The sequence below is a fragment of the Malania oleifera genome, chromosome 7 (assembly GCF_029873635.1).
Source record: "Malania oleifera isolate guangnan ecotype guangnan chromosome 7, ASM2987363v1, whole genome shotgun sequence".
Taxonomy (NCBI): domain Eukaryota; kingdom Viridiplantae; phylum Streptophyta; class Magnoliopsida; order Santalales; family Ximeniaceae; genus Malania; species Malania oleifera.
This window is the reverse complement of record NC_080423.1, coordinates 4,074,404-4,100,548: the sequence shown is the minus strand read 5'-3', so window position 1 is coordinate 4,100,548 and position 26,145 is coordinate 4,074,404. Positions and strand designations below refer to the sequence as shown.

The 26,145-nt window shown below is 37.1% G+C and overlaps 1 protein-coding gene across 3 annotated transcripts in view; it reads right to left on the bottom strand.

The window, feature by feature from the left end:
• The window catches only part of LOC131160630 (translation factor GUF1 homolog, chloroplastic), a 116,580-nt gene that overhangs the window by 22,284 nt on the left and 68,151 nt on the right, over nucleotides 1-26,145 (bottom strand). For all 3 annotated transcript variants that reach the window (XM_058116476.1, XM_058116479.1, XM_058116478.1), the window contains 5 exons: nucleotides 21,559-21,639; nucleotides 21,356-21,442; nucleotides 2,685-2,756; nucleotides 1,283-1,417; nucleotides 1,063-1,136 (listed from right to left, as the gene is read on the bottom strand). In XM_058116476.1, coding sequence (XP_057972459.1) covers nucleotides 1,063-1,136; nucleotides 1,283-1,417; nucleotides 2,685-2,756; nucleotides 21,356-21,442; nucleotides 21,559-21,639 — 449 coding nt within the window. The remainder of the gene's footprint in view (nucleotides 1-1,062; nucleotides 1,137-1,282; nucleotides 1,418-2,684; nucleotides 2,757-21,355; nucleotides 21,443-21,558; nucleotides 21,640-26,145) is intronic.

Below are 26,145 nucleotides of genomic sequence, written 5' to 3'. Positions count from 1 at the left end.
AGAATGCAAGGTACGGCAGCCTCCCTTCTAGATTCTTGTAATAAATTCAGCACATGTTTTCAATAAAATAAATTTATTAGTTAAAACCATGCAAAAGTTAAATATAAGGTAAAACTATGGATAAATCATGACTACACAATTATAAAATGAAAATATAAAATAACATTTATATTTTAGTTTTTCGATTTGGCTTTATTGTAAAACCAAAAGAGAAACTACAAATCTGATTTTTATAAAAATATTCAAAACTAAAACCAAAAAATGAACTGAGAAAGTACAAAAATGGCTCACTTTTAGTCAGGTTTCAGTTTTACAGTAAACACCCCTACTCTTAAGTGTGAGGCAACTTGTTCACTGAGCCAATAAATACAAACCAAAATCTCTTATTTTTCTTTTGTGATTCAATTCTCGAGAGAATATTGTGCACTTCTTACTTTAAAGGTAGTTTTTCTTTCATGGATGTGGATCTAGAACCTATTAAAGTGAGTGACATTCTCTCACATGGTGATGGGTCAAGAACCTCTTGATATTATAAGAGAGATCTAGCATCCTATGTCCATGTGAATATGTGTAATGGTCAAGAGATAATGAGGTGGGGAAGGAGAGGGTGGTTGTTTACTTGCTAAAATCATGAAGCACACTAACCAAAGTGGACAATACCCTAGCAATGCGAAGCTGGGGTTGGGCACTCAATATGGTAGACAGATCCAACTGAAAACCCAGGTATTGGTCCATACTTCACACAAAATGTGATACAATGCGTTCAAAAGTATTTATGCATGCGGATGATTCGTTAGTAGTGTGCTAATAAAGATGCCTTGTGCCATCAAGCAACTATGATCACTTCAAACCAAATAACCATTAGAAAAATTAATATTAACAGCTTAGTTATGTCAAGTCCAAAGGTAAAATAGGTAATATCTCCATGTGCAAAAAGGAATTTTCTAATTTATGCACCAAGCTAGGAAATTGGGCATTCTAGGTGCATTTGCTTCATTTCACTAAACATGTTAAGCACCTCCATATTAATGAAAGCCAGTACTTGTATAACATGGCATTTACCCGACAAAAGAGTATTCCATGCTAGCATAACCTTTACTTCTAGACTTCAACTGATCAAAAAAATCACCCACCATCTGCAAATTTGGATTAATACAAATTTCACATTCAGAAAAACACAAATGTAAGACAACATAACCACCAAGAGAACTAACATAACTAAAATTGATGATAAGACATCAATTCTTCAAACAATGTAGATAATATAAAAGCACAAGGTGACCTCTGCTAATGGTAATTCATAGGTGATTGAGGCTCTATTCTCAGTGATGAACTTTATTTCTTTGAACTCTCCTCTTCTGTCTTGGGCAAGCTCCATTAGTGCACCAATATAGTCTTTAGGCGTGAACATTTCAACCTGCATGTGTCTCTAGCATCAATTTTTTTGAAATTATGATGAAATAAATTTCATTACATTAAACTATACAAGACTAGCATTTTTCAAGTTTCATATTTAGAACACTAGGGGCAAAGAGGTCAATTCCACAAGAAAAAAGAAAAAAAAAATGCCCTTCCAATTGTTGAGTTCACCACTTTTCTTTCTTTGGGTATCAAGGAAAATAAGAAAGAAAATAAAATATATGGCAATATCAATAAATAGACATTCATGTGACTCAACTTTTTTTTTTTTAATAGCAAAAAAAACTTCATCAATAGGGAAAGAATTTACGAGGGAGAATAAGATATCTCCCGAAAAAAAAACTGGGACAAACTAGAAAAAAAAGCTAAAAACAACAAAAAGAGAGAGACATCAAACCATCAATTTCCTCCAATCCCTATGTTTACATCTGGTAAACAAGCTCCCCTAAAAATTCCAAACCCGACACACCATAAAGAAGCCATATATTGAATCTTTTCCCACACCAGTGTCCAGCTGAACTTCTTCCCAGAAAATATCCGTGACTTAACCTTTTATTACTTTAAATGTTCAATTCTGTTGGAAAGATTTTCACTTCTAATTTCAACACCAATGCAGGAAGATGCATGAAAAATTGCTTCCCTTGTCCTCCAATAGTCCTTTCCCAATTCCCTAACAAAACCCCCAATCCACATGGGACCTCACTGTTTAAAGAGGGTGAAATTCTGTAAGATTTTTAAAATGCTATCTAAATTCAAAATAATGAATAAATGAGTAGTTACATATCCATAACTAGAGGGCAAGCCTTGGATCAATGGTAAGTTTGCTCTTTTGTAACCAGTTGGTCATGGGTTTGAGTCCAAGGAAACAGCCTTTCTGCATAAAAGCAGGGGTAAGGCTGTGTACACTGAGACCATCCCCCTTCCCTTGCAAAGCAAGAGCCTTGTGGCTGGATGCCCATTTTATATCCATAACTACCACAGTGCTAAAAAACTTCATTGATCCTTATTTTTTTTTTTTTGGGTAATGAATATGCCAATGAATAACTAAAATAGTTACATCTCCATAACCTTACATTTATTGATCCATGACAATTTAAAATATTTCTGTAAAGTTTAACACTCCAGCACATTTAAAGCACCTACCAAGCACTGCTTGTGAATTAATTCAACCAACCAAATTTAGTTGCATGCCATGCAAGTAACCCATGTATGGTAGGTTGCGAAAATCATTTAAAAGAAAAATATCTCAAAGTGAAATCGACTACCTTAGCAAATGGCTCTTCAATTGACTTCCTCCTGCCAGGTTCAGGAAGTAAAGATGGATTTGAGCATTCGACCTATATGCACACAAAAGTTCCATTTCAAGTAAAGGCATACAATTAACATCACATAACATTTCTTAACTTTGTTTTTTCTTTTTCTTTTTCTTTTTTTGGGTGGCTGGGGATGGGGTATTAGTGAAAACACTACATGACATGCAACAAGTAATTGTAATTATTCTGGAGAGGAAAAAAACAGTTTATAAGTCGGAAAGATCATCAATACAGAACACATTCACAAGACCCTACAAATTTAGCCATTTTAGAAGAGAGGCTAATGTGGGCATTTTATCCCTGTTTTAGGTGTCCAAAATACAGACAAATTTCGAAAAAAAAAAAAATTAATGAATTGGAGAAGAATATAAAACTGAGAACTGATTAGTCTACAACCAAGTCATAGCAAAGGTAACAAACTATAGGCACCATTCACCGATAGGAAAAATGCACTAAAAATCTCAATACAATGCATATTCCAGAATTTCTTGATCAGAAAATCACATCTGAGTGCTTATACCTAGATTGTTGAGGGAATGACTAGAGAGAGGGACATAACAATAATTAATAGCATGACAAATTAAATTCCCTTTATACGAAATATCTAAATGTGTTTAAAACTAACATGAAACTAAAAATAACTGTATAATAAATGTTGTAAACAACAACAACAACAACAACAACAACAACAACAAGCCTTATGTCTCACTAGGTGGGGTCTGCTACATGAATCCTTTTCTGCCAATTCATCCGATCAAGAACATTTTCCTCTATTAGACTAAGGGCTATTAAATCCTTCCTCACAACCTCATTCCAAGTCCTTTTGGGCATACCCCCACCCCTTTTCATGCCAAAAACAATAACTAACTCACTCCTCAATAACTCATTAATAATATTTCCTTTAAAAAGAAACCCTTGATACTAGATTGGAAAGGTGAGACAACGCCATTGATGTTGGATTACATCAAATGATCTTTCATGCGGGGACCACTAAATACAGAACAGAATTGGCAGAAGATTGATTCAGTGTCTAGGCATTTAAGATTCGATGAAACTAAATAAAATCTTGCAAAACTGGAGTTCAATAGAACAAAAATGGCTTTGAATTACTTGGGTAACTGAATAGTTCAAATCTGACTTGACTGAGCACAAGCTGTCCATGTTAGTTGTGAGAAACAAATGCTAGATTACCACTCTAACTAAAAGCTTAAGCTGTTAGGTTGTGGGCCAACAATGTACATCAAGCTTTAACAACAAATATTTGTATATCAAAGAGTCAATTGTAAAGATGATACACCATTGGTTTGGTGCAAAAGACTAGTAGGTGTTACACCATTCACCTGAATGACGGTAATTAATCCCACTGGTCAAGTGTAATGAAGAATTTTCTGGTTGGAAGAGGAAGATCGAGGTATGTTATTGTCTCTCAAGTTAAGCCTCCTAACTCCAAGGTTCCTGAGTTTGAAAAGATAATTAAGTGGGAAATGGGTAATGCTTATGTCCTAACATGGTAGCAAAATTCTACAGATCCAAGCATTGGTGTGAAGTTTTCTTAATTTAGCATATGAAGACAAGTATATTTCGTTTTATAGAAAAATAAGATGAATATATTTGAATAGGAAGAATATACAAACAGGAGAACAAGAAATCCTCCTCAACAAAGAAAAGAAAATTAAAAAACAATAAACACTATAAAACAATAAATCAAAACTCCACAATCAGACTAACAAAGCCAATGAATCCCTTCAGAAATCAGAAAATCGCACTCTTAAAACAACCAGCGGAAGAACGCCAAAGCGATGCATAATAATGAATCTTCTCCCGTAACAAAGATAAATTCAGCTTTTCCCCATAAATATGCGAGCATTTTGTTCAATGCCATAAGCATCACAAAACTTCAAAAACTGCACAAATCCACAAAGCATGTGCATCCTTCCTTTTACCAAAACAGGAAAATGAAGTGGCTAGCGAATCATCCACTGCATGTGGACAAACCCAGTTTTCAGAAATGAACAAAAAGCTTGTTCCATACATTCCAAGCAAATGAGCAGTGTAGGAACAAATGAGACGCTGTCTCAGAAAATGCCATTGAAGATCTTCTACTCTGCAACAGATTGTTGGTGTTAGCTTCTATTGAGAACAACCAACCAAATAGAAGCCTTGATCTTTCAGGGAACTCTGGCCTTCCAAATAATTTTATAGAGTGGGAAGGAAATATTATCATTAACCAAGTCAAAAAAAGATTTGCAAGAATAAAACGCTGAAGATTCTAAAAACCATGTACTACTACCTACTTCAAAGGAAGGACACAACTCCACAATAACATCAGCAAGGAGGACAACTCCTCTACCTACCTCCCTATAATTATTAGCAAATAATGTATCTCGAGTATTTTGCAAAGTAAGGGTCTAAGAGATGCAAATTTGCAGTGCAAAGCAAGAAAAGTCTATTCAGGAATTTTATAATCAAATGACTACTTATTGGGACATACTTACCCTCATGGAGCCACTGGATAATTATGTAACTTATAAGGTGCGACATAGATCAGTACAATTTCTTATGGTTCTAAGATAACAATTCGAACCTCTCCATGGTTCCATATTCCATCATACTCCTCTATCCAGAGTGGATGGTGCTGTACATGAATTTGTAGCTGAAGAGACATGATTTAAACTGGTTCACACTTATTTCCCTTCTTAATTGGTGTTTGCTACTTCTATTAGACAAGTCCATTATTGTGGAATGGCCACCCTTCCAGAAAGCCAAAACCACAAGTTGGTTCTTTTGTTTTCAAAAGGGACATTGGAAATCTTCTCTTCTAAGGTTGCAATCACCCTTCCTCAACAAAAACCAAGCAACCTGTTCTTTTCAGAGGTGTTTCACTGTCCATCACCCCATGTAGCACCTCACTTTCTTGCAGCATGAGTCACTACTACACACAGTACCTCCAAAGTCTCTCCTACTGTCATTAAGTCAATGATTGAGCAGATTTAATTGGTGCTTGATGCTTCAGTTAAGGATCAGCCTCATGCTTCTGCCTCGTCCACAATCAATTCCAGTTTGACCGGTCATCAACTTTAGGTATTAGACTAGTTGGATATTATTCCATTTTTTCTCACCATATAACATCTCATCTCTCTTCAATTAGCCAAAGTTTCTCACCTCCTTTTCCCATTACAATTTTTACTGCCAAGGTAATCCTATGCATGTAGTATCTATCGGCTCTATCATTCCCTCGTCATCATGTGCCTTGTCTATCTCTAGTGTCCTTTGTGTTCCCTGTTTATCTCTTAGTCAGTTGTCAATTAGTCAACTCTCTGATTCAAGATAATGTTGTCTTTTCTTCCTCTGGTTGTGTTGTTCAAGATCAGAAGTCTGAGAAGGAGATTGGAACTGGGTGCAGAGCTGGTAGTCTTCAAAACTTGCAGAGTTACAGATTACAATGGAGTCTGATATCTTCAGCCCTATTTCTGTTTCATTTGGATAGATTCCTTCTGACTTTACTGTTTGATGTTTTTGGGAAATGTTTCTGCAAATGATTCATGCAGTGTTGGACCAATGAAGCATGGTTAATATTGTTAGTTGCTATAATATATGTTAACGTTTATTTGTTCATTTAGCATTATTAGTTATGTTAGTAAGTGAGAGTTAGTAAGGGTATTATGGTCATTGATATTGTATTTGGCATATATTATAAATAAAGGGAGAGACCTATCGTTGAGGTTAGGTATTCCATTTTACCCAATTATTCAACATGGTATCAGAGCAAGATCTGACCTAGAACCTAATTGCATGGCCGTTGCTAAATCAAACCCTAAACATCATAATACCATGCAACCTGCTGCCGTAGAAGGATCATCAACATCACCAAATTCCAGAGCAGGCTCAGTAGTTGCCAGAAAAAAAGCTGCAGTAGCCAGAAAAATCCTGGATGCTGTTGTCCTCTTTAACACCTCAAGAAATACCTCACATTTTGCAAAACTAACCACATAGCAAGCCATAGAACCTGCTGATCTGCCAGCCTGCAAACTCCGCAACCAGAGGAGCCCCATGCACTGCCACGCGCCAGCTGAAAGCCAGCAGTGCTGAACCCATGCACTGACACATGGGATACTTTTGAACATCCATTGTGCTTTGATTTCCTCCCAAATGTTTTGAATCCTTCTTCACACCATAATACCAAGTTGTTTGTCATTTTTTTGTCCAAAGATATCACCTTTTTTAGTTGCTCATGTGCGGCATTCTGGAATGATGTTTGCTAATGCCTGAAGCTGTTGGTCAAGTTTATTGAGTTCATTGAGGGTGCTTTGTTCGTGGTTGAATCAGCGGATAACTCATTTGTGTTAGCTTCAGCTGATCCAAAAGTTCAATTGTGGTTGTTTGGGTCAGTCCAAAGTTTGGAATCCCAAGAGCATTCTGTTCGCTGTGTATTTCTGCTTTGCTGCCGAATCAAGGTTGTTGTGCGTGTTGGGGTGGTGTCTTCAAATCCAAAAAGTGTGTATCCATCATCAAGCATTTGTTCAGGTGAACAACGTACTATATCTGTCTTGGAGGAAGAGTATTCAAGGCTCCTACAATATCAAGCATCCCAACAAGCATCTCATCACATTGCATTTTTGGCTCAGAAGGCCTACAGTTTGTATGTCATCTGGTATCTCTCCCACAAGTCCTTGGATTATTGCTCTGCTGCTACTAATCATATGATTGCCAACTTCTTTTCTGCCCTCCAGTATCCTAAAAATCTACCTCAAGTTACTTTGTTGATGGGTCTACAACTACAGTTAATAGATAGGAATAGTAAATCCTCCTGCCCCCATCTCTCTTTCTTCTATTTTATATATTCCTAAGTCCATTTTCAATCTTGTGTCAGTTAATAAGGTTACAGAGGCACTAAATTGTTTTGTAGTCTTCTTTTCTCATTTAGTGATAAATTAGGATCCAAAGACAAGGACGACAATTGGCATAGGACGCGAGGCTTGTGGACTCTACTACTTTGAGTTGCTGTCTTCTCCCATTGTCTGCACTATTGCTGCTATACCGCTTCAAATCCATTGTCGCCTTCATCATCCATCTCTGGACAAATTAAGACAAGCTAGTTCCTACCTTGAGTTTAGTTCCTAGTCTTGAGTGTGAGTCTTGTCAATTGACAAAGTATCATAGTGTTCCCTTTGCTTCCCGAATCTCGAGTCAACAAACGGGCATAGTCCTTTCATGCTCGTCCATTCTGCTGTTTGGAGTCCTAGTCGTGCCACGTAAAAATTTGGGTTTTGCTAATTTGTTCCATTTGTCGATGACTACCCGTGGATAATTCGGTTGTATTTAATGAAATATCGTTCCAAGTTGTTTAATATCTTTTGAACCTTCTGTTCTCAAATAAAGACTCAGTTTAACATACCGGTCAAGATACTTTCCAGTGATAATGCTAAAGAGTACTTCAATACCCAATTTAGTACCTATATAACCAATTTTGGTATGACCCATTAGTGATCTTATGCCCACACTCCACAAAAAAATGGAGCTGCAAAATGAAAAAACAAACATACTATTAAAGCCTCTTGTACCCTATTGTATCAAATGAATGCCTCCAAAGTTTTTTGGAGTGATGCCATGCTTACTGCTTGCTCTCTCATTAATAAAATGCCATCCTCTGTCCTTGGTGATAAAGTCCCATATTCAGTCATCTTCCCTAAGGCTCCTTTGTTCTTCCGTCCTCCTCATATATTTGGTTGTGTCTTTTGTCCATCAATTAACTCCAGGAATGGATAAGTTGGATCCTCGCGCTATCAAATGTACTTTTCTAGGATACTCTTATACTCAAAATGGATGTCGATGTCATAGCCCCACTTTACATTGATTCTTTGTCTTTGCTGATGTCACCTTTTTTAAGCCTACGCCATACTACTTTGATTCCTTGAGTTTTGTTGACCTTAATGAGTCCCTCTACCTTGTCTTCTAGATCCTAACCTAATATTTGTGCCCAATCCTTCTACATCTTCATCCAACTTGAGTCCTTCTCATAGCTTGGATCATCCCAATTTGTAGGTATACATGGCAACTCAAGGTAGGAGAGCCTCCTCTAGCTTCCACTTCTACGCCTTTAGTTCCCTCATTAGATGATCCTATTTCTCTAGATGTTGATCCTACCATTGCTGTTCAAAAAGGTAAACGTCAAACATCCAATTTGTAAATTTGTTTGTTATGCTTTTTTGTCACCATCATATTACTATTTTCTTAGTACTTTGTCTTCAACTACTCTCCTAAAATTTAGTTCTAAGGCCTTGTCCCATTTTGGGTGTAGGAATGAATGATTGAAGAGATGCATGCACTACAGAGTGCTGATACTTGGGAGTTGTTACCTCTACCTCCTAATAAGTCTGTGGTTAGTTGTCATTGGGTGCATATTGTGATGGTCGGTCCTGATGATTCCATGGCTCAATTGAAGGCCCGTCTTGTTGCTAAGGGATATACTCAATTGTATGGTTTGGATTATTCAAACACATGCTCTCTAGTTTCTAAACTTGCTTTAGTATGTTTGTTCATCTCCTTAGCCACTACTTGTCATTGGCCTCTACATCAGTTAGATGTGAAGAATATTTTCCTATATGGTGATCTTCAAGAGGAGGTTTATATGGAGCAACCACTTGGGTCTGTTGCTCAAGGGAAATCAAGCTTAGAGTGTTAGGCTTAATAAATCATTATACAATTTAAAATAGTCTTTGAGAGCATAGTTTGGTAAATTCAGTGCTGTCATACTTGGGTTTGGCCTCCAACGGTGTGCAATTGATCACTTTGTATTTTATCGTCAAACTCCATCTGGCAAGATTTTGTTTCTTGGATACGTGGATGATATTGTGATTACTGAAGATGATAATCATGGCATCCAAGATCTAAAGCTTTTCCTACAGACTAAATTTCAGACCCAAGATTTGGGACCATTGAGGTGCTTCTATATAAGCATCGAGATCTCATATAGGAATAGTCTTGTCACAAAGAAAGTATGTTCTTGATCTTTTAGATGAAACTGGGTTGTTGGGATCCAAACTTGTCAATACACCTATGGATCTCAGGATAGTACCTGAAACATGTTCGAAAGTTGAATTATCTCACAATCACTCGACTAGATATATATTTTGCCACAAGTGTTGTGAGTCATTTTCTTAATTCCCCGCAAACAAGTCACTGGGATGCAATAATTCGCATTTTGAGATATCTCAAAGGTGCACCAAGGAGAGGTCTCTTATTCAGGATTATGGTCACACTCGTATTTAGGGATATACATATATAGACTAGGCCAGATCGCCTTTTGACCGAAGATCCACAATAAGGTACCGTATCTTTGTTGGTGGTAATTTGGTTTCTTGAAAGAGTAAGAAACAAACTGTGGTGACCAAATCAAGTGCAGAGTCATAGTATAGGGCTATGACTCACACTACATGTAATTTTTTTGGTTGAAGAACATGTTGGAAGAAATGGGTTTTCCAAGTGCTCACTTTATGGAGTTTATGTGTAATAATTGAGCTACTATCCATATTGCCTCCAACCCGATCTTTCATGAGCAAACAAAGCACATTGAAGTTTATTTCCACTTTGTTCGAAGAAAGTTGAACACAAGCTCATCACAACCACTCATGTGAAGTTTGATTTTAGTTCACTAAAGCCTTGTGAGGTGCTCGTGTGAAATTCATTTGTGACAAGCTAGGAGCATATGATACATATGCTCCAACTTGAGGGGGAGTGTTAATAATTTGGTCATTTAGCATTAGTAGTATATGTTAAAGTTATGTAAGTGAGAGTTAGTAAGGGTATTACAGTCAATGGTATCATATTTGACATATATTATAAATAGAGGGAGAGACCTATCATTGAGGTTAGGTCTTCCATTTACCCAATTATTCTACAATACATATTAACTATTGTTATCTAGGTATCATTATTATGGTCTAGTCAAGTTAAGTCATTTCCTAAATCCAACTTTGTCATCACAAAGTTCATGTATGAGGTCATTCAAGTCTAGACATGTCAAAGCCAACTGCAATCAGGAATAGTCATTTTCCTAGGTGCATTTGATGACCAAGGACATCATGTACTAATATTTATGTTAGTTAATGAAGAAGTAAAGAAATTCCCATTCCATTTGCTTATCAACTCTCATATGTTCAGAATTTTCTTGATGTCTTGTTCAGTGGGGTCGAGGATTCACCTAGTGACACCTTCCACATCCTTCACGGCTGCATTTCTACATGAGTGAACCTCTCTGCCATTGAATATCCTCACTACTAATCCCAATCTGTCAGATTTCTATGATGGGTTTTACAGGCCATTTGCACTGTGCAGGCTGTATCAAATTGGAATTAGAGTAGGTTCTCCATTGGATATATAAAAACGGGTGCTAGGTGTGGAAGAGGAAATGACAGCCAATTATGCAACTACTGAAATGTTGCATAAATTACAAGAGCAAATTTAAAATCTTATAGAGCTAATTCATCATACAAATTATCAAGGAAATGGAAGGAGATGAGATCATGAAAAAGCAAGAGAAGTTAAAGACAAACGTAATAAGCTTTTGAGGACAGATATGATGATTCCAGCAATGGAAGTAGTCATGGAGTCGGAACTCAGTATGTTTGGAACAATGAAATGTGGTCCTGGAAGGATCAGATCAACTGAGCTTTTCAAAATTTAAAGAATATGTTCAGGTCCAAATCGCAGAATTTGGTGGTGGCATGGAACCTTATGAATTACTAGACTAGATGGACTTCATAGAGTGCTATGAGTACAAAGATAATCAAAAAATGGGGGAATCAAGCTGATGGCTGCAAAATTGAGAGGAGTTGCTTGCACTTGGTGAGGCATTACAGCAATGTTTGTGAACTTAAAGGCAAAGGGAAGGTTAGACGGTGGAATAAAATGAAGAAGGAGATTGTCGACACTAAACTATGGTCCGGGGTGGTGTGCCGACGAATGGGATTTGTAGCATGGCAATCCCCTAAACAAGGTCAAACAAGGGTGAATAAGACTTGGAGAAGATGCAAAAATTGGAAACGTGGAGTCACCACCTTTATTATTATTTTCGTTTAGGGAAAACAGAAGAAAAAACCTAAGAGGTCTACGACGCAGAGAATAAGGGTTTGGGAGTACATTTGTATGCAGGGAAGGTGGTGCACTAACCATTGTAAGGGGAATTAGCATACCAAGACCCTACCAACATCTGTTCGAAGAATGTTTACTACTACGTGTGTGTATATCCTAATTAAGAATAAAGGAAGGAAAAGAAAGAAGGAAAGTTCCCCTTTTGAATCATTCAGTGAAGCATCACTGTACAAAAGTCCCCAACAAAAGGGTTGAAAACCTTGACATGCTATTGTTCGAAAAGGGGAGTTTGGCCTCAAATCACTCTAAAATTTGAAATTTTAAAGTAAAAAAGAAGAAATGATGAAAAAAAAATTTTGATTGGCTGCCATGAGTAAATTCAATGATGACCCCTTTATTTGAAAATCAAGATTAGGGAAAGTCAACATCAAAATATCTAACTTCAATCAAAGACTAGATGAGGTGGCTGGGATTATTGACTGAGTTTTGAATTAATGGAGATTGTGATCCCCATCCCATGACTAAAGGTAGAGAGTTTAATGTTGATAGGATTACAAATCTCCTGATTGACACCTAGTTTTAATGGAGATTTGAAGTAAATCAATCACTAATGGACTTGCAAAGTCTTTTAATTGGCAATCGAGGCCTAAATTTGGTTGAAGTCAATCATTGATTAAGGTTTGAAAATATCCGGATTGATAATAAGGGTTTTGATGACTAAAGTCAACCCTTACATGGGAGATTGGAAAATCTCACGATTGATAATCAGGGTTTTAATGACTGAGGTCAACCTTTTAATAGGAGATTTGAAAATTCTTTGATTGCCAATTAGGGCTTTAATGACTGATTGCAGCCAAGCCTTTAATAGGAGATTTGAAAATCCTCTGATTTCCAATCATGGTTATAATGACTAATTGAAGTCAACCCATTAATAAGAGATTTGAAAATCTTATGATTGCCAATCAGGGTTTTAATGACTGATTGAAGTCAACCCATTAATAGGAGATTTGAAAATCCTATGATTGCCAATGAGGGCTTTAATGATTGATTGGAGTCAACCCTTTAGCAGGAGATTTGAAAATCCTCTGATTGCCAATTAAGGTTTTAATGACTGATTGACTCTCTTTGATTGGCAATCAATATCTATGAGAGAGAGATTTGACACTTTTAAAAAAGGAAAATTTCCTTTTGAGGAAAGATGCTTGACCAAGACATGATTTTTTGAAAACTTTCTAAATTCATCATGGCCAAAGAGAAACAATTTGAATGATCTTTTGAAAAAAGGAATATTTTGAGAATGGGAATCCCATATTTGCTCTCAAGGTCTCAGTCCCGTTGTGCAAGCATCGGCTCCCATTCACCCATATGGGCTTAAGGGAGAGCACTTGCTCCTGTCTAGGGTTGAGAGGGAAGAGGTCACCATACAGTGATATCTCTGATATCATCTCATCATTAGCTAGGTTAAGAAGTCACAATGAACAAACATGGAGACAACCCTCTGCCTAACAACCAATGCAGCTAAATAAAAACTCTTAAAAGAAAGCTAATTGAGATTTTTCATTACAAGGTATATATCCCATAATCACACCAATACACAACCCTCAAAGTCACGCAAAATCATTAATGGTCATAAACAAAATTGTCCAAAAGCACACCAAAGGTGCAAGTTAAGAGACCTGTGAATAGCAACATTAATCCAACAAAAAGCTCAATCATTTTAAGTAGACCCAAGAACATTCTCCTTGCTCTTTAACACAAAATGTAGCTTCTTATCTTTTTTACATTTTCACCTTTTTTCATTTTTTACTTTTTTTTATTATATATTTATTTATTTATTTTTTGAGAAGAAAACTTCAATAATAAAGTAAACTTCACTAACTTTTAAACCATGATGAGTACAAAGCAAACTTTACTGGTTGTTGACAACAAGTTCGGGTAATAATATTGATCAAGCCCCAAGCTTAACCACTCTCAAGGTCATCCTGATTGGCTTGTGAATGATAAGGAAGGTGATCTCTGTTGGGTCCATTATTAAACTTAGCAAAGAAACCACTAAAATGATTGGCTCAAAATCAAATTGTGGTCACTAATTAACACAACATTATTTAAGAGTTCGAATTTTTTACTCAAAAGTGGGATTAGAACGTGAATTTGATATAATATTAGGATGAACCAGCTGAAATTCAGTCAAACAGACAGAATCTAGGACCCAAATTTTGTGAGATTCACAAAGTCAAACTTGAACAGCTCAAAAATGTGGTTCTTTTGCAGCCTACAATGCCTATATAAGCAATTTTAAGCCCTAAGAGTCAAAGATCCAATTTGCAATTCCATTATCCAGACTAACCCAGGCCGAAGAAAGGGAAAAAGAGAACATAAAGCCCAACTGAAGATACAAAACAGACACAAAAACCCAATTGTCAAGAGAGACATCACAACCAAATTATAAACCCAACCAAAAATTGTTCACAAGTACTCTATTGCCCTGAAAACATTTCCCACAAACCCCAATAATATTCAACAAGAGAAAGAGCAAGCAGGGGCATTCAAGAATAGAATGTTCTCTCCTACGATTGATTAGAACCCACAAAACCCTAGCAATCCTCACCGTTTCAGCAAGCCTAATGACAACCAGAGAACCTAACTGCACCATTCCACCCAACCCCAAAACATGCCCAAAACAGGAGATTCTACTAGACGATTGAAACACATTAATAATCAATCTGATGAATACATGCAACACTCACCTTAAAGTTCAAATCTACCATGATTAGATCTTAAGATACAGCCAACACAATCAAAAGGTTGAACCAAAGGAGCATATTTGCATCTGAACTCATCAAAGGAGGCTTGGTGTCAATGAACAAGGATGCCTCACTAGTGGCTAGTTGCTTTGGAATTTACAGCTTCGAGCATCCACTTGTGGATCTCCTCAGATTGGGGCTTGGAGGATTTGGTGGTAGATCCAATAAACCGACAATGTGTCGTGCACCTACAATGGCATTAGTGGAGGCAAAGTAGGTGTGGGATGACACAACAACCATCGATGGAGGCGGCAGTAAGCAATGATGGTTGGAGCTGCTTGTGAGGCAGCACGAGATGGTAGATTGAGGTAGAAATCGCTCGCCTAAGAGAGAGAGAGAGAGCCGATTTCTAGAGAGAGGATCCAAAATCCCTGAACACAGCGCTCCCTCCTTTCCTTGTGGTCTCCTCCTTTCTCTTAAGTGGTCGGACGCCCTCCTTTTTTTCTTTTTCTTTCTTTTTTTTTTTCCTTTTTCTATTCTTCTCTTTTCTGTTTTCTTTTTTCTTTTTTTTTTCTCTCTCTCTACTCACTCTTCCTTTCTTTCTCTCCTTGTGTGTGTAAGCACCCCCATCTCTCTTGTATTCTTGTGTCTATTTATAGGCAACATTAGGGCTAGAGACTTAAAAAGGCTCAAAGTCCCTAGAGCGTCTTTGGGGGCAAGGCAAATTACAACCTTGCCCCTCAGTGTGCTTGGGAGTACTCCTAAAGCCCTGTAAGCCCTAAATGGGCCCATTTAAACTGGAAAAGACCTATTTTATCCCTATGAGGCCTTGGGGCCCTGAAACATAATTAAAGCTGCCCACAAGGGGGCAAACCTCTCAAATGCCCACCAATCAACACAAAGAACCCCCTAGGTCAAAAATGGGCATCAACTCATCATACAAATGATGAAGGGAGGAAGGAGATGAGATCATGAAAAAAAAGCAAGAGAAGTTAAAGACAAACCTAATCAGCTTTTGAGGACAGATATGATGATTCCAGCAATAAAAGTAGTCATGGAGTCAGAACTTAGACAGTATGTTTAGAACAGTGAAATATGGTCCTGGAAGGATCAGATCAACCAAGCCCTTCAAAATTTAAAGAGATGTTCAAGTCCAAATTGCAGAATTTGGTGGCGGCCTGGAACCTTATGAATTACTAAACTAGATGGACTTCATAGAATGCTACTGAATACAAAGATATTCAAAAATATGGGAGAAACAAGCTGGTGGCAGCAAAATTGAGAGGAGCTGCTTGCACTCAGTGGAGACATTACTGCAATGATTGTGGATTTAAAGGCAAAGGGAAGGTCAGATGGTGGAATAAAATGAAGGAGAAGATCAAGGCAAATTATTACTGTGGGACTATGAGCAAAGCTTGTGCTACAAAGTGCAGAATCTTAGGTAGCATGGAAGAGCGTGAAAGAGTACACACAGGAGTTCCATCAATTGACATAGAGGAGTAATCTCAGTGAAACAGAATGCCAAGAGGCAAACTGAAACATCAATGGCATTTGGTTGGCAATTCAGGATCAAGTAATCTTGCAATGAACTTTCAAATTTATTGATGTCTATCAGATTGCCTTAAAGGTTGAAGCCCAATTACATTGACTAAACAAGGGCATGATATACAGGTGGGAGTTTCTTCCAGGCCAAGCTGCATGGCCTGAAACAGAAACATGGAGGCAGCATCTGCAATTTGCACAAATAATACTGCTAGTCACACAGAAATCAGCCTTACATCCAACAGGGTCCAAAAGCCATTAAGTGCTATAGGTGTTCAGAACTGGGACAATTATCAAACGAATGCCAACAAAAGAAATATAGCACAACTTAACTTTCCAGATAATTGCAAAGAAGAACCAGAAGGTGTTGATGCAGATGAGACTCTCCACAATCTAGGGGTTGAAGATGAGGTGGTCTGGGCCAGGGTCACTCACTATTGTGTTAGATTTGAGCCAATTGTGGGGTAATCTATCTTCTTCCAGTTCAGACCTCGACCAAGCCCAGGTGTCAGGCAAATGGGAAGTAACTAGATCCTTTGTTCCCCAAAAGGTTAGAGATAGGCCTCTGTTTCGAGGAAGGGCTTTCATACCCCCATTATTGATGATTCTCAACTAGAGAAGGATGAACCATTTTTTTTTGGGGTAGAAAAAGAAGGTATATTCATTGAAGACATAACAATGTAAAAAGAGGAGAAAAAATCATCCTATAAAAAGATGAAACCAAAATAGGCCATAAAACAAACAAAATAAAACCACCTTCCAATATCCTTGAAGATCCAAGAAAGGCACCCTTAGAACTGTCTGTTGCAAAAAATCAGACAGATGCCAAGCAGTCAATCACTGAATCCGATCCCAAAGAATGTACAAGAATTCCTCTTTCCAGAAAAGATACGAGCATTCCTTCCCATCCAAATTCCCTATAAAACAGCAAAGATGCCACAAGTCCTCAAAAGCATAAACCATCACCACTCTTCCCAACACCTGTAAAAGAGATATGTAACAATTTCTCCACCAAATCCAGGCAAACCAAATTCTACCCGAAAATGGCAAATAACTTATACTAGATCCCCAAGAGAAAGGATGATGCAAAAATAGATGCAAAGCTGACTCCATGATATCAAAACAAAAGAAACAAACATCCGGAGATAATGCCTTCAAAGGCCTCCTACTCTGCAGCAGATTGTCGGTGTTGACTCTTTTAAGAATAACCAACCATACAAACACCTTGATCTCAGAGGGATCTTCAGCTTTCCAGATGAAATGATGAAGGGAAAAGGATTTAAAATGTTTGATCAAATTATCAAAGAAGGAATCCAAACCCCAACTCTGACTATCCCTTTCACATGAGAAATGAGAGCCCTCCAACAGAGCCAACAAAGAAGATAGCTCCTCCAACTACCTATCATTTAGAGGCCTACAAAAGTGAAAATCCAAAGAAAAAGTAGGCCTATTTGAATTAAAGAAGGAAGTAAGGACATTATTATGCACTAAAGAAAATATAAATGAGGGGATGAAATGGAAAGAACATAATTCCCCACCCAAACATCTAACCAAAAGGGCATCCAAGACCCATTGCCCACGACATATTTTATATAAGGAATAATCAAAGGATGAAACTGAGCAATATTTATCCAAGGACAATCCACAGAACATCTTAAACCCCAACTAGTACCCCAAACATTCAAATGTAAGACAAATTTACTTTTTATAACTTTATGTCAAAGAGAATTCTCCTCTAACGGAAAACACAACTGCCATTTACCCAATAAGGAAATGTTCTTAGAAACAAAATTTCCAAGATCCAAACCAACCCCCACCTTAGATCTACGCATATCCTCCCAAGGCTCAACTAACCAAAATTATATCACCTTCCGAAACTGGGTAAACAACATATCTATACTGCAGAACAAGGTGAGTGACACAGCTTCTGCACTGCATAGGGTACACGAAAGTGTGAATCCTGACAAGGGGGTTCCAGCCAGGGATAGGAGAGATTAAGTTATTTGTGGGTCTTTGGGGGATGCACCTGCGTCGTTCGAGGAAGAGGGCAGCTGTCAGCACAAGGGTTTTACCAGGAAGTTGCCATTGATGACAGTTAATAGGAGGGTTTTCACTAATCCAGGGAGGATGTCTGGTGATATTCAAAGGAAAGTAGACATTGTGGGGGAAAAGTCTACTGGTAATGAACGGAATTACAAGAAGGTTTAAGCATGTCAGGTGAACAAGCGAGGTGATTCGCAGCCATAAAGAGAAATGCTGAAGGTAACTCTTGCGTATTTTGGATTCTATGAGTACCGAAAAGGGAGATAAAGATCTGAGTAGTTTCAAGGGACAGTAGAAGAAAAATGGGGTAACGTGTGGGATAATGATAGTGATGATACTAGTGAGTTTGGGTATGATGGTAAGATTTGGGAGCAATATGGTCATGTTTCTGAATCATTGAATTTACCTGCATATGTGCCACCATCTTGGATGGAAGGTTTAGAGCATGGTCTTAAATTTCCACAAAATTGTTGAAATTTTCGTCGAAATTTCTGATTTCCGTCACCCTCGAAATCGATATGACAGTCGATTTCCGTCTTGCATAATTTCCGTCGAAATCTCATCGAATCATATGAAATTTATCGTCGAAATCTCGAAATTTTAGCGAAACTTGTCGAAATTTTAACTGTACGATGAAATTCCGTCAGAATTCAAATGAGAAATTTAGGAGTGAAGTGAAATTCTATCTTAATTTATTTTATCGAAACAAAAAAATTATTACAAGTGCCTTTGAAATTACATGAAAAAATAAACTTACAGTAAAATTTTATTTAACCATTCATGTCTAAATTATCATTATTTGTATAATAAATAATATTTCAATGATTTATAAACTTCATTTGTATTAACTGAATATGTTTAATATACATTATCTTACAAATATGTTTGATACACATACTATTTTACAACTTTTCCACCTTATATAAACCATATATGTATTTAATTTGTAATATATTAGTCCTAAAACTTATATTATTATGTTTGTTAACCATTTCTAAAGTTTCACAAAGAATTCCATGCTTTACTACTAATTTCCATTATTTTTTCAAATCGAAATTGAAATCGACATCAAAATCGAAATTTCTGTACTTTTTGAGCTTCGAATTTTGAGACGAAATCAAAATTTAAGACCTTGGTTTAGAGGATATTTTAATATTTAAGGAAGGTGGAATTGGTAAAGAGCAGCAGCAGTGGAAGGAAGGGATTTTGCCACTCCTGCAGAAGGCGTTAAAGGGAAAGATTTAGAATTTCAACAACTGTTGGATGAATTGGGTGTGGTTATCTGATTCTAGAGGTAACAAAGTTCGTTTGGGTGGGGATAAAAGGAAGGCAAAGAAAGGTATGCTAATTATGTCATGGGAAATCGGTGGAAAATGAAATGGGACATCTTAATCCTAGGTAAGGTACTATAGTTGAGATGGTTCGGTCCTCTATCTCCCCCCTAGTCCTCTTCTCCCATGAGAGGCCATGCATGTTGAACAGAAGCCATAAAGAGGAAGTTGCTCAAATTCATGTGCGATTGCGAATGAAATCCATCTTCTAAGAATCACTGAATACCAAAGGGCCAGAAGTGTCTCCATCTTCCTCAAAGTAGGCGAGGTTGGACTGTTTTCTTGTACATTTTGAGACAATATTTTGGCGAAAAGAACGTTTGAGGAATGATGTCCTTATTTGAAAGACGAGATACATGGTCATATTTGAGAAAAAATTTCAACACTTGTATTGGTGCAAATGAAGGAAGTAAAGTTGTGTTGATCCACTTTTTAAAAGATGGAAATATGAAGCATGCAACTACATATGCTAATTTTTCTTTTGGTCAAGATTGCTTATAAAGCCAGTTAAAAATAATCAACAAAAAGTATGAGCCATATGCACAAGTTTCCACAAATGCATTTGTGAGACGGTGCCAAGACAATTGCTCTTTCATGTAGAACATCAAAGAAAGGTAGCAAAGCTTTGTTTGGAAATTCAATAGATCATGGGAGCTGCTTTCAGCTCAAGGATTAGATTTCTCTCACCTGGAGGGACTGATGCCATCCTAGACAGATAATGTGATAATTTACGTCGTTTTTAGCTAGCTATGTTCTAAAACTGATTTTATTTTTTCTGATTTCAGCGACCACCCTCTGTTTGTCAATCATTTAAGTTAATTTTGGGGGTATTTTGGATAGAAAATATTCAAACTAAAAGCCCTATAAGTTATAAGCAAGGTTGTTCTGGTCATTTTCATTTTAAATTTCTAAAATAACTGCCCTTAGATTAGTTTTAAATGAAGGACTAAGATGGTCTCTTTCGTAGCGCAGCCCTATAATCTTTTAAAAGGGTTGTTCCTGGTGGTATCCACCAGTGTTTTGAATTCTATTTTCAGCTTCATCCCCTGCTTTTCTCTCAAGGACTGAGACGTGGGTGTTCTAGCTCTCTGTCTTTCCTTCCTGTTTGCTATATTTTCTTTCCTTTATAAATGATTTGCATCAGAACATGATCGCTTAAATTAACATTAACCAAATGGAACAGAACAAGATTGCAGATAAACAAACTCCAGTCTCACTGAAAATTTTTAAACTAAATAGCATCTGCAGCAATAAAGAGAGTTCATTGTTATTTTTCAGATTAAGGAGGGCCAATATTCTTAAAATATCTTTTGCAAAACATCCAACATACTGCAAATCATTTCAAAATTTTGCAAAAGTTCAACTTACTGCAAGAGATAGACTTGTTGCAAGCCCTTTGTGTAGTTTTAGAGTAATGTATTGCATCATATTGCACAACATTTGGTTATCTTGTAAAGACTCAATTCAATCTTTAAAAAAAAATAAAAAATAGAAACAGGCAATTGAGAAGGTCTAACAATTGCACAGGGGAAAAACAATCAAATTTGTAGGGTTTGAGAGATAGCACATTTAACAACCTTGGCAAGTGTTTATTTTAAATTTTTTTCTCCAATCAGTCTTTGAGTACAATGCTCATTTTCATGCTACTATCTATGTTTAATCTTATTATCTGTAAATCAACTTCCTTCTGATCTTAAAGGATACAACTAAGTACAGTGACAACACCATACTTCAGCCATAAAGCATATTTATCTAGTTTCTTCAGAAACAATACCAAGGGATTAATGAGCCACATCTAAAATAACATATAAAAATCCTTAAGAAAAATGAAATCAAAATGAATGCAGTGAGTTTAGGATTGATTAGAAATTACAGTATCACCATTTACACAGTTCACTTGGTATACAACACTTGGAGCTGTGGCAATTAGGGTCAAATTGTATTCTCTCTCAAGCCTTTCCTGTAAAATGTAAATATGTCTGAGACAGTACCGAATATCAAAAAAATTTTAGAAATCACTAGGCACACTGAATGGAATCAATAAAGCATAGTAGATAAAATTCAAATCCAGCAGACCTGAACAATTTCCAAGTGGAGAAGACCCAAGAACCCGCATCTAAAGCCAAAGCCCATAGCACTTGAAGTTTCTGGTTCAAACTGCAAGAAAGAACAAGAATGGAGAACCAATTCTTCCATTCAGTCAATTTCTTTAGAAAAACAGCATATATGATACAAGACACAGAGGTCATCAAAATATTTGTACCAGTTTCAAATTTTAAAAATTTGTGTCTTAACAATTAAGCAATTAAAACACCTAAGTGGGATGTGCAAAGGATATCACCAGATAGTTTGCATGAGAGAGCCTAAAGGTGACAATACCTTGAGAGAGTGAGGAAGCCTTGGGGTCTCATTGTCTCTATAAACCTTTGAAGGTAGAGATGGCTCCCAGAGTGAAGATACGATAATTTCTTAAAAGTAGTGAATGCAATTACCATAGTGGGAGGTCCATACTATGACAGCTCCAGCTCATCTTTTCCTTGAAATGTATAGGGCCTTGCCTTAAGAGTTGATGCCCCCCCACTCTGGTGCATCAAAAACTGGTGACAGCAGTCCTTAAAGATACTTAACAGAATGATATCCAGATGCACACCCTGGCTATGTTGGAATTGTTCATCTACTCAGTGTGGAGTATGGAGAGAACTGAATAGACTTCTCCTCCTAGTACGCATGGATACTTGTCTTGACAAAGTAGGACTGAATCTAGGTACTTCCAAGATGAAAAACCCCAAGTCCTGATCCTTCAAAGGTCTCCTGGCTCAATGGCTAGACACTATATCAAAGGAGCTAGAGAAAGCACAATAGTGTACCAAGGCACTCATGGGCTCAGATGTCCTCTTCATACAGATGACATTTGAAGTCCTCATAATCAATGCAGTTCAACAAACCCCCTGGAGGGAAGTTCGACCCACATGCAGTATCTGAAGCACCGAAGCACCATATCCTTGAGCTAAATGAAAAGGCAGACCTCCATTCAGGAGCTTATATTCTAAATCTGTCCAAGAAGATTATCAACACAAATGCACAATCAATGTAGATCATCTAAGAGAATCAGTCTATCAATCATGAAGTTTCCTCATGATATAAATCACACTGACAATAGAAGGATCCCAGCTATAAAGCCCCAACTGAATAGGCAGTGACCCCAAGGAAATATCCTTGGACTCATTCACTCATTTGGACACACCTAAGAACACATATTGGAATAGCTAGAAGGCTATAAGGCTACAAACTCCAGTTTCTCTCCCTCATGGGCCAGGGAACTATCCATCCATCTGTTCATCACATCGACTATAAAAGAGATACCCAATGAATCATTGCTTTCTTCAAAGTAGCAGGACACTACTTCTCCTTCCAAGTCTTTCATGCAACTCCATAAGATGGTGAAAGTTGTCTACTCTCCAATCAGGGAGCTCTATTTGTCCTACGTCTCTCTCCCTAAAACAGTTCAACCACAACATTCATAGACATAAGTTGAGCCTGATATTACCCAATGCCACCTCTGGATATCATGGCTAGGATGCCTGGTCGTTTCTTCTGTACGTGATTCAAGTTATGTGTGATATGATGCACCATCATCTAATGCTGGTGTATGACCCCACAAACTGGGTGCGAGAGAGTGGAAGCTCCCTCCTCTTCATCCTGAAATGCAACACTAAGATTGCCAAGATATAGGGGCTACATGCAAGCCCTTGGCTTTAGTAGAATCAAAAGCAAACCAGGCTCCAGCTTGACATTTCTTCTTCTTTGTCTCTGCCCAGAAGAAATAGTTTCCAAAGATGTAGTCCACCACTTCTCCTGAGCTGGAACAGCTGGTAACCAGCCAGCAGGTTGACAGCAGGTAGCACGAGCAACTCTCCTCTACTTATGAACCATTAAACTCTTGATGAGGACATGATCTGGCTAGAACTATTTCCAGTACCCTGCAGGGCATACTCCTTATATAAGAATCATCCTCTGCTCCCCTAATTTTCTTCATTGTCACCTTTTATACCCTCTTACAGCATTTTTTTTTTTTTTTGGGTACAAAAATAAAAATTAGATAGAGAAAAAAAGGTACAAAAAACAGGGACCAGAAGTCTACCAATTAAAAAACAAAAAACACACCAAAGAATAACGGAAAAAAGAAAACAACAAAAAACAAAAGATCACAAAATAGAACTAAACAACATTAACTAAGGAAATATCTTTTCAAATCCTTTCCATCGTAATTTACCAAGCTCTTCAAATTTTCTAATTTCCTTTGATCCATCTTTTGACTTTTGCCACCATCCATATGCACTTCATTTCCTCCAATATCACTCAACTTTAAATTCATTTTACCCAAAAGGTCTTGAACTGCTAACTCCTTAGGAATCAACTCCATGGGTGCTGGCATAATTCCATCCTCATGCTGTAAATCATTAACCAACCCATTTTATCAAAAATTAAAACTCCCTCCCATGGTCTTAAATCGCGGTCGCGGGTAGCAAAACGTAACGGTAATGGGTGTAACGGAAAGCGAGAGTAGCAGATGTTACATAATGGGAAGCAGGTGTAACGGCCGTGAATTTTTTTGAAGCATGCACAACCTTGTGCATATTAGCATACTTGCATGTTTTAAGTTTTTAGCCCTTCTTAGAAAGAGTTCAGTTTATTTTGGATCCTTTAGTTCGAGTAACTAAGTTGTTTAGTAAGGGCAACAAGTTTACATTTGTTTTAAACCACCATTGATAGAAAAATTACGTGTTTGTCTGTATTTATACTTCTCATTGTTATTATCTGTGATAAATTCTTATGTGTGCTAAATTAGTTAATAGAACAAAATACATTATACACTCCATTAATCTATTAGACACATAAGGCATATAAATAATACAAATATAAAATAGCTAGAAAAGAAAGAAGGTTGAAGTTGAAAAATATAGAACATAAATATCACATTACTAATATTATCAAAATAAAATATTTTCCTAACAACTTAGCATTTTCAAATTGTTAATTAATGCATCTATTGTGAGTATTTGAAGAAATAGTAAATTTTGTATCATTGTCATCCTCATTATAATGTTTCCCCCCTCTTCCCACATGGTATATTGAGAATGATTTATGAAAGAGAGGGAAAAAGTGAGAAGAAAAAGTAAAAAAATAAAATAATTTTTTTGGTGTAACAGTCCTGTAGCGGTTACGTAATGGCCGTAGCGGCCTTTACGTAACGGTCGCGACTGTTATTTAAAACCATGCTCCCTCCAACCATGAAAATAAGATAAATCCCCTAGTTCATCGCAAGAATCAGAAGCATACCCATATTGTTCTTGAATCTCATCCAACAAGAACCGCCCACTACAGCAAAACTCACTAATCTCAGCACTTTCTGAATCCGAAAGGACGCCCCATTTCTATACTCCCTTTCCTCTACTAGCACCATTACTAAATCCAACCTTCTTCGTAGCATGAAGGTCTTCCACAATATTTAAATCTCCTCTTGAATCTCTCCTTAGAAACTTTAGCATTAATGCCCGTAATATTTTAGAATCATAACTTTTATAAAATATAGCCTTCCTTTTCAAAGATAGCAGAATAATCTCCCTAATAAAAATTCAAGCTACCTATTTTTGCAACCTCTTTATTTTGCATCATCCTCTCTGCATCTACAATTTGGTTCATGGGAACTCCTTCAGTCTGCCCAAACGAATTCCCATGCAATGGGCTAAACTTATACGCCTTAATTTATAATTTAGCCCCATGAACCTGTCCAATATTGGAATTGTATTCATATACTTATTACTCAATTGCTAATTTTTATGCTTGCACCTTTGCAACACATGCTCCCCCTTGCTCCCATAAAGGATTGATCATAGGGGATATAAGGCAAGATTCCCTTATCAGTTCCAGTGCTAGGATGTTCTAGAGAGTTTTGGGTTGGTGACTTTAAATTTTGTTAAGGGAGGCTAGGTCCTTTGACCTTTTACTTAGGCTGCCTAAGCATCTACCAAGTGCCATTCATGACAAGTGTATCCTTTTGCCCCTAAACATTGGCACATGTCATCATCAAATTGGTCCTTTAGCCTTCTTTATACTTGGTCACACATCTATGTAGTGTCCTCACATTGGACAGTGAAAACACTCACCTTAACCCCAATGAATATCCCTATCCTCCTCATTTGCAATCTTTTGACACACACTTGCCAACTCTTTTTGTCATCCCATCTCAAGAACCCCCTCCAACAAAAAACTTAGCTATCCAAACTCGATTAACAAGAAGCAATGAATTATAGGAATGAACAAATGTGAGTATAACCATTTACAAGACTAAATTCCAAAATCATCCAGATTCCATACTCTAGAAAATTTTCTTTAGCAAAGCCAAAAGAATCCAACAAACCATGCAACATGAAAGCTTAAGAATTACAGCTCATTAAGATTCCTTAAAAAATGGAAATTTTCAAGAAGTGAATCCCCTTCAATGACAAAGAAAAGTGAATGCACTGTGCAACAAATAGAGAAGATAAAATAGAGGTAGATCCAAACTCTTCATCATTGGGAAAAATCAGTAATATAACCAAAATTGTGAATTGTGATAAAGTTGTAAATTTTGTTGATAAATTTCTTTTCCTTTAAATTTTC